This window comes from Myotis davidii, unplaced genomic scaffold, assembly GCF_000327345.1.
Source record: "Myotis davidii unplaced genomic scaffold, ASM32734v1 scaffold1453, whole genome shotgun sequence".
Lineage (NCBI taxonomy): Eukaryota > Metazoa > Chordata > Mammalia > Chiroptera > Vespertilionidae > Myotis > Myotis davidii.
This window is the reverse complement of record NW_006284441.1, coordinates 352,173-361,145: the sequence shown is the minus strand read 5'-3', so window position 1 is coordinate 361,145 and position 8,973 is coordinate 352,173. Positions and strand designations below refer to the sequence as shown.

Sequence of the window (8,973 nt, the reverse complement as noted above, 5' to 3'; positions counted from 1 at the left end):
CCGCCCGCTGCTGCCGCCTGCGGCCCGGAGGCTCATGGCACGCGCGCCCGCCCTCGCCGCGTCCCGGGGAAATGGTGATATTTGATCTCGCCGGTTGGCGATGGTGTGGCCAGGCGAGGGCGGGGAGGGGCTGCAATGAGTCTAATCCACACTTTTGAAAAAACTGGTGCTTTTTCTTTTTGTTAAACCCCAGGGGTTGAGAGGGAGGAGGGAGGAATAGGGAATGAGGGCGAGCAGCTCCCTGCGCGCCGGTCCACCTGCCTCCCCGACCTTACGTGGTGTTCAGAGCCGGCGACCTACCCGTTTTGCAGAGGAGGAAACTGGGGCTCGGGGGTGGAGGTGGTGGTGCAGAAGCCAGTGTTCCCGCCCTGCTTGTTTCTCTCCGTAACCCTCATCGCTGTCTCATACGTTTTTACTCTAATTGTCGGTCTCTGCCCACTCACCCCCACCGGAAACCAAGGGCTGTGGGCAAGGGTTTTGTCTGCTTTCTTCACTGCTTCTGGGCCCGCAGCAGTGAGCACAGGGGGCTGGGCTACATGGGCGGAGGAGGAAGAGTCCGAGAGGCTGGCCCTGCGGGGGTGTCCCACCTGGCGCGGCGCACTGAGCAGACGCGTGTTAGCGCCCGTTGTCTGGAGATCCAGACGGGGAAGGGCAAGTGCAAAGGCCCGAGGAAGCGAAAGAGGCTGCAGTGCCTGTGAAACAGAAAGCAGGCCAGTGCGGCCGCCGGGGAAGCGGGAGGACCGAGGTGGGCGAGGTGGGGCCGTTTGTACACACACGGCTTTGATTTGTGCTGAGGTAGGAGGCATTGAAAGTCTCCTTTTTCTTAGCAGCTTACTGAAGTATCGTGTGCACACAATAAACTGCACGCGTGTAAGTGCTCCATCTGAGAGCTTTGCCATGCGCAGGCACCTGAGAAACTATCGCCATAATTAACTTAGTAAACCTGCCTTGGCCAGGTGCCTCTGTTGGTTAGAGCATCGTCCCATCCACCAAAAGGTGGTGGGTTCGATCCCTGGTCAGGGACTTGTTATTTGTAACTGGGAAAGCTTCCTAGAGGGGAAGGGACCTGGCCACACGCCGTGGCCCTGATGCTTGCGGCGGTGCCTTTGGGCCGTTTCGCCTGTCTGCAGCGAAAGCTGCACTGGATCTGTAAGCATCTGCCTGTCAGGGTTGTGGCGGAGTGAAGAGCTCACCACCAAGGGTGCTGCCAGGAGCCCCCAGTCTAGGATTATTGGAGTTAGCAACTCCGAAACCATTGCTTAGATTAACACGCCCAAGTGGAGTGTTGTTTATCTGAAATTCCAGTGTCGCTGGGCATCCTGTATTTGTCTGGCAGGCCCCTCTCCCCCCAGGGGCGTGAGGTCATCTCCTAGCTCCCAAGCAGCCCCTGTACTTGGCCAGGCACAGGGCATGGGGCGGGTTGAGGCTAGAGTGTGCCCAGGTAGGAACGCCCTGGCCCTTCACCCGGACTGCAATGGACAGGTGGACCTGGGCAAACAGCCAATGAGGTGGCTGACCCGAAACACCTGCAAGAGGGTCACCCACACTGGTGGTGTCGGGCCTTCTAGGAGGTTCTGAGACAAAGCAGCCGCTGAGCTGGGTCTGCTGCCCCTCCTGCCCGTGTGCCCCTGCAAAAAACTCGCCTCATTAATAATAACAGACACAGCCCGGCCGGCAGGGCTCAGTGACTGAGCATCGACCTATGAGCCAGGAGGTCAGGGTTCCATTCCTGGTCAGGGCGCATGCCCGGGTTGTGGGCTCCATCCCCGGGGGGGGGGGTGCAGGAGGCAGCAGATCAGTGATTCTCTCTCATCACTGAAGTTTCTATCTCTCTCTCCCTTCCTCTCTGAAATCAATAAAAATATATTAAAAGAAGAAGAAGAAGAAGAAGAACAGATACATAGAGGAGCTACACTTGCGACCAAGAAGAAGAAGAAGAAGAAGAAGAAGAAGGACAGATACATAGAGGAGCTACACTTGCTTATCATGGGCCACCTGCTGCTCTCACCACTTTCCGTGTGTGCTTCAGAGGCAGCTCCTCAAAGGCAGGGTGGCCGAAGGAGGGGGAACTGAGTGATGTGAGAGAATGAGGTTCTGTGGGCACAGGTGCTCGGGAGGGACGTGTGCTTTGGGGCCATTTAAAGCAAAGTCGAGGGAGGCACAGCCTTGGGCCGAACACCTGGCTCTGCCACTTGCAGCTGGCAAACGCCCCCACTCCCCTGAGCTCCACTCCTTTGCAGCGAAAGGTGGACAATAACGCGAAGGTTCCGTGAGAGGAGGCCCCCAAAGGTGTGGCCTGGGCCCAGCATGAGCTCCTGTGGTTGTTAGGAGCTGGGAAGACCGAGGTCCACCCTGAGCAGGTGTCTCAACTCCTTTTAGGTCACAGAACCCTTTGAGAACCTGAGCTGTGGACGCCCCAACTTTGTGGAGGCTGGCAGGCCTGAGAATCCCCCCCTGGCTGTGGGGGAGCCCTGCTGCCGCCCAGTTCCCATCATCATGTGGCGGTGAGAACCCAGCACAGGGCTCAAGACCCTCCCCCTCCCTGCAGCCTCATTGGGGTGCTGAGCAGATGGGAGAGTCTCAGAGCCGCCCCGCACAGTGCAGGCGTCTCCAAGCGTCAGTTGCAAGAATGCGCTTCTCCGTGGCTCCGGCCACAGCCTTGGCCCTTTCCGGGCTTCAGTGTCCTTGTCTGGATCAGGGCCCTCAGTCCCGCTGGCTCCCTCCTTCCACACAGACACCCACACAGAACAGCTGCTCTCCTGCTGGGAGGGAGCCGGGTTTGGTGACACCCGGGGCTGAGGGAGCAGGTACCTGGGCCCAGTGCAGCTCTGCACACCTTCAGCCTGGGCCCGGGGCACTCAGCACCTGGTGGGCTTCCGCTTCTCTTCCTGTGGAAGGCAGTGGGCAGCCAAGTTCCACCTTTCAGGTGTCCTGCAGCCACAGGAAATGACCACTAGGGGGCAGAGGGGGTCAACATCACTCCCCGCCAGCCTGCTGGGTGTTTCCCAGGGGGTGCTGGAGTCCTCCCCTCTGACCTCTCCCTTGGATCTTGGCCTTCCTGCCTCTGAGACAGCGCACAGGTGAGCCAGAGGGAAGCTCTGGATGGGCGTCACCTGTAGGACTAGGGATTGTTTTCAAGTCATGGAGAGCCTGACTGGAGCTCTGAGATGATGCTTCATCCAAACATGGCCCATTTCCCCACCATCACTTCCAGCAGCCCCTTGGGGCTCTGCCTCGAGACACCCACAGGCTCCAAGCAAAGGCCTGTCCCAGCCACCAGCCTGGGAGACAGAGGGCTCCTGCCCTGCCCCAGGTTCCATCTGTCCCTCCTCAACCCTCGGGCCCAACTCTCCAGAATAAAAAGAAATCTCCAGCACCAGGGAGGGGAATCTGACAGCAATAAATTTATTAAGTATCCCCCCCCCAAATATGAACACAAACAAGTTAAAAAAAACACACATGTGACTTCAGACCCAGAGCTGACAAAGCAGAGACAAACGAAACACAAAAATGGGAAGGACCTATGGAGGGAAGACAGAACTGAGTGCTGCAAATATGAAGGACAGACACTCGGGGGCCTAGGGTGATGTGCTGGGGGGCGAGGCTGGGGCGGCAACAGCGACTGCGTGGCTCTGGGGACAGCCCTCTTGGCCCTGGTCCCCGGCTGCCTCACTTGGGGCCCTGGGCCTCCGACTCCTCCTCATCGTCTTCGTACATCTCCCCCTCCTCCTCAGCCGTGGCGTCCTGGTACTGCTGGTACTCGGACACCAGGTCGTTCATGTTGCTCTCGGCCTCGGTGAACTCCATCTCGTCCATGCCCTCGCCCGTGTACCAGTGCAGGAAGGCCTTGCGCCGGAACATGGCCGTGAACTGCTCGGAGATGCGCTTGAACAGCTCCTGGATGGCTGTGCTGTTGCCGATGAAGGTGGAGGACATCTTCAGCCCCCGGGGCGGGATGTCGCACACGGCCGTCTTCACGTTGTTGGGGATCCACTCCACGAAGTAGCTGCTGTTCTTGCTCTGAATGGCCAGCATCTGCTCGTCCACCTCCTTCATGGACATGCGGCCCCGGAAGATAGCAGCCACGGTCAGGTAGCGGCCGTGGCGCGGGTCGCAGGCGGCCATCATGTTTTTGGCGTCGAACATCTGCTGGGTGAGCTCGGGCACCGTGAGGGCCCGGTACTGCTGGCTGCCCCGGCTGGTGAGGGGGGCGAAGCCAGGCATGAAGAAGTGCAGGCGGGGGAAGGGCACCATGTTGACAGCCAGCTTGCGCAGGTCAGCGTTGAGCTGGCCGGGGAAGCGGAGGGAGGTGGTGACCCCGCTCATGGTGGCCGACACCAGGTGGTTGAGGTCCCCGTAGGTGGGCGTGGCAAGCTTGAGGGTGCGGAAGCAGATGTCGTAGAGGGCCTCGTTGTCGATGCAGTAGGTCTCGTCCGTGTTCTCCACCAGCTGGTGGATGGACAGCGTGGCGTTGTAGGGCTCCACCACTGTGTCCGACACCTTGGGCGAGGGCACCACGCTGAAGGTGTTCATGATGCGGTCGGGGTACTCCTCCCGCACCTTGCTGATGAGCAGCGTGCCCATCCCGGACCCCGTGCCCCCGCCCAGCGAGTGGGTCAGCTGGAAGCCCTGCAGGCAGTCGCAGTTCTCGCACTCCTTCCGCACCACGTCCAGGACGGAGTCCACCAGCTCGGCGCCCTCCGTGTAGTGACCCTTGGCCCAGTTGTTGCCGGCCCCACTCTGACCTGTGAGGAGTCAGAAGGTGGCACGACAGGGTCAGGCCTCCAGTGCCTGAGCGTCCCAACCCAAAGGGCAACTGTGGCAGCCCTGTGCCTGCTTTCCCTCTACAAAGTGGGGGCCCACCCCTCCTCTCCACACCAGCTGTGCTGTGTGGGGGTCCCTGCTGCCCGGCACCGTGTGAAGGGCTCTGGTCAGAAACTGAGAACCTGGAGATGCAGCCGCTCTGTCTCGCTTGGGGGTCCTGGGTGAACCCATCAGCCCCTCCCTCCAGCCCACCCACCCTCCTGGGCAGTGCGGGAAGCGTCAACTACAACCCCAGAGTTCCTTGCAGCTCTGGGTCTGGATTGGACGGGTGCCCGTCGGCTGGGGTGCTAAGCTCTGGAAGGCAGAAGTGAGGGAGGCCCTGCCACCAGAGTCGAGGGCACAGGATCACCCCACCTCTGGGTCCCAGGGACACTGTGCTCGTGAGCTCCCGCCTCTGGGGCCACCAGTCCTTCAGGGTCCTGTCCACGTAGTTCTGTGTGGCACGAGCTCTAGTTGAGGTGCACAGTGGCTTCTGTTCCCTGCACAGAGCCCTCTCTCTGGGCCTCCAGTGCCAGCTGCAGAATGGGGGTCGGCTCTGCCTGTGAGTGTGTGGAAGGGGAGGCTGTGCCCTTTCGTTCCCCTTGACCTGGGTTTGCGGTGAAGGGTCTGCCTGACGGGAAACTTACCGAAGATGAAGTTGTCAGGCCTGAAGAGGTGCCCGAAGGCCCCAGACCGGACGCTGTCCATGGTTCCGGGCTCCAGGTCCACGAGGATGGCCCGAGGCACGTATTTGTGAGCTAAGGGGAGAGGGTGATGGGCATCATCGAGGCTCAGGGCTCCTCCTTCCTCTAAATCCTGCCCCCCCCCCTTAGACTCTGGGTCAGAGGGCTGGAACCAAATGTGATATGGGGACTGACGATGGACGACCCAGACAAATTCCTCCAGTTCGACACGGACATCATCCCACATCAGCCCTAAGCATTCCCTGCCTGAGTCCTCCAGGTGACCCTGCTCTGGACCCTCAGGAGGACTCTGAGGGGACCTTCAGGTCCTGCCCAACCTGTCTGCCCCCCTGGACTGTGCACATGTCTGTGGCCGAGGACATGTTTGAATCTCACTGTGGTGAGTCCCAGGTTCCACGTAATCTGCCAGCCCAGCAATGGGAGGGCAGGTCCAGGGGCCCAGGGAGGGTGGGGTGCTCACAGGAGGCCTCGTTGTAGTAGACGCTGATGCGCTCCAACTGCAGGTCCGAGTCCCCCACATAGTTGCCACTGGGGTCTATTCCGTGCTCATCGCTGATGACCTCCCAGAACTGCAGGGGAAAAGGGGTCAGCAGGGGCCATGGCAGGCTTGGCCCCAAAGCCTGCAATAGCCCCTGAGACACTGGAGAGCCCGAAGCTCCGTCGTCTGTCAGGAAAGCGTAAAAAATGTCACGTCCACCATCTGCACGTCCACGGTGACCAGAGCCCTCAGAGGGGTTCGAGACTCAGCTGACACAGACCAGCTCTGCACCTGCTGACCAGTTAGTAATAAGCACCCCCTTTGGGTGGTATTATTCCATTTTCAGACGAGGAGACTGAGGCACAGAAAGGGGACAGAGTCCAAGATGCTTGTGTCCTTAGGGCAGAAGACGTCCAGCGACAGGGCCCAGCAGTGTCTGGAACACCGTCAGCCTTAGCCACAGGAAACACAGGGGCCCCTGTGGGGAGTGACGCCCAGGGTCGCCCAGCCTGTCCATCCACCGCTGGCACAGCCCTAGTTCCCAGGGCTCACATTCCCCCTTGGGCAGGAACCCACAGTGCTTCTCACACCCTCCTTCCCCAACTGCAGCAGGCAGGGGAGCAGCCCAACCTGACTCAGAGCTGGACCGCCTTTTCCCAGCCATGTGACCTTGGGCAGGTCCTGAAGATATTCTGTGCCTCAGTGTCCACATCTGTTTAATGGTCTGATGATGAAAACAGGTCACTGTGAGAGCGGAGTGATCTGTGGGAGCAGGTGACGGTATGTGGTGAGGCCTGAGTGCTGCGTGGAATTATGAGCACGTGTGTCTGCACAGAACAAATACCCCACTGCACAGAGCTGCCCTCCCCCAGGGGCACTTCCAGTGGGCCCTGCAGGCAGGAGGTCATATGCTATGGCCACTGGTCCAGTGCCCCTCCCATTTGCTCCTCAGGGTTCCTTTCAGAAGCTGAATGGGTGTGAAGTCATCAAGAAACAACAGGCCCCTCCATAGGAGTCATGTGCAGTGAAAAGGCTGTCCAGTTAAAAAATCAATTACAAATCAGTTGGCATGTGCTTACTAGTATCTATATTTAGATGCCTCGGACAGACACACAGACCGGGTGCCAAGGCCTGTGTTCCTGGGTTGGGGGAAAGACCTCTGATCACAGCATGCCCTTTGGTTCTTTTGGAGTTCTTTGTCACGTGCACATGATAACTTCACACACACACACACACACACACAAATAATAATAAAGATTAAATTGTTTAAAAACCGTAAGAGTAGCCCTAGCCAGTGTTGCTCAGTGGATAGAGCGTTGGCCTGCCGACTGAAGAATCTCAGGTTCAATTCCGGTCAAGGGCACATGCCCGGGTTGGGAGCTCAATCACCAATGGGGGCATGCAGGAGGCAGCCAATCAATAATTCTTTCTCTCATCATTGATGTCTCTCTCTCTCTCCCTCTCCCTTCTTCTCTGAAATCAATAAAAATATATTTTAAAAAAACTAAAAAGTATGAAGAGTCTCCTTATTGTAAAATGTATACAAGAATCTTGGCAATTCAGAGCGACTGTTATCAGAGGCGACCCCTTCCCCCTGTTGTGTACTTTTGTCACTGACAAGTTCTCCTCTTTTTACTTTGTGTGTGTGTTAATTTTATAATTACCAATAGGCTGAGCCCAGGGCCCTGGTCCCCACAACCCTGAGACACCTCAAACCTTTGGCCTCAGGGACACCTGCAGCTTCTGTAGAGGAGGGATGATTTCAAGAGGGCAAATGGGGGCCCAGTCACCAGGCCCCCAACATATCAATGGTCTCCAGGAGGGAGTGGAGCAGAGTGGGGGTGGGTCCCAGGTCCAGCTAGTGTCTGCCAGTCATCCCACCTCTGGGGAGATACCTGAGCTTTCTCAGCTGTGAAGCAGACATGATAACAGTACCCACACACAGGGGTTAGCACAGCCGTGGGCAAACTACGGCCTGTTTGAAATGAATAAAACTAAAAAAAAAAAAGACCCTACCCTTTTATGTAATGATGTTTACTTTGAATTTATACTAGTTCACACAAACACTCCATCCATGCTTTTGTTCCGGCCTCCGGTCCAGTTTAAGAACCCACTGTGGCCCTCGAGTCAGAAAGTTTGCCCACGGCTGGTCTAGCACAAGGCCCGACACAGAAAAGCGTTCAGCAAACGCTGGCTTTGATGAGCTAAAAATGTCTTAGATGCTATTTAAATTGGTGAAACCATATGCATGGGTAACTTACATAAAAAGAAAACATAGTTTTGAAATATCCATATGCTTTGGAACACTGTGGCCCAGTAAAAGATTGTCACTGGTAAGAGATCTCCAAAACATATCCTTGGGCCCTGGCCAGTTTGGCTCAGTGGCTAGAGTATCGGCCTGCAGACCAAAGGGCGTGTCTCTCTCATCGATGTTTCTCTCTGTCTTTCCCTCTCTCTAAAAATCAATGGGAAAATATACTCAGGTGAGGATTAACAAAAAAGACATATCCTTGCGGGAAAGGCACGCTCAGAAGTAACAGAGTGTAAAAGGAAATCTCAGGACAGATGCCATATTTTCCACAAAGATCTAGGTGCACAGATCAGGGCCTGGAACAATGACAACTCCCGTTGGAGGGGAACCTGGGGGGGTGCGGTGGTTACATGGGCACAGCCTTACCTGCAATGTTTCCATTTGTTAAGGGGGAATATGTTAATAACTGCGTTTGTGATTAAAACTAATAGAGATTATAATTTAAAATATTAAATAGATCTAATTGGATTATGTAACATTTAATAAATAATAAAGTACAATTTTTGCATTAAATAAAAAATAATTATGGTCACTACAAGTGAGAAAACGGCCAGGTGGCCGCAGACCCCAGGGTCCAGGCCAAGCTCCTGTTTCAGCCCCGTTTTTTGCCTGGAGTCTGGGCGGTCGCCCTGGGCCCGCGGCGCTGTCCGAGGTGCTGATCCCTGTGGAGGGGCTGG

The 8,973-nt window shown here is 56.8% G+C and overlaps 1 protein-coding gene across 2 annotated transcripts; it reads right to left on the bottom strand.

The window, feature by feature from the left end:
• Nucleotides 1–3,384: 3,384 nt before the first annotated feature.
• Nucleotides 3,385–6,087, bottom strand: TUBB3 (tubulin beta 3 class III). 2 transcript variants are annotated; one of them, XM_015572081.1, is made up of 3 exons: nucleotides 5,965–6,087; nucleotides 5,451–5,558; nucleotides 3,385–4,745 (listed from the first exon to the last, which is right to left on the bottom strand). In XM_015572081.1, exons 2-3 carry the CDS (start codon nucleotides 5,509–5,511, stop codon nucleotides 3,670–3,672), a joined length of 1,137 nt encoding a protein of 378 aa, XP_015427567.1. In that variant the 5' UTR covers nucleotides 5,512–5,558; nucleotides 5,965–6,087; the 3' UTR covers nucleotides 3,385–3,669. The 2 variants fall into 2 exon arrangements, with proteins under 2 accessions (XP_015427567.1, XP_006754896.1); XM_006754833.2 differs by having other exon boundaries at nucleotides 5,451–5,561; nucleotides 5,968–6,087.
• Between the last annotated feature and the right edge of the window lie 2,886 nt (nucleotides 6,088–8,973).

Bases quoted from the DNA above. Each gene is read 5' to 3' on its own strand.
- TUBB3 (XM_015572081.1), bottom strand. From the start codon at position 5,511: ATGGACAGCGTCCGGTCTGGGGCCTTCGGGCACCTCTTCAGGCCTGAC. The intron at 4,746-5,450 runs GTAAGTTTCCCG...GACTCCTCACAG, and splicing joins GCCTGACAACTTCATCTTCG to GTCAGAGTGGGGCCGGCAAC.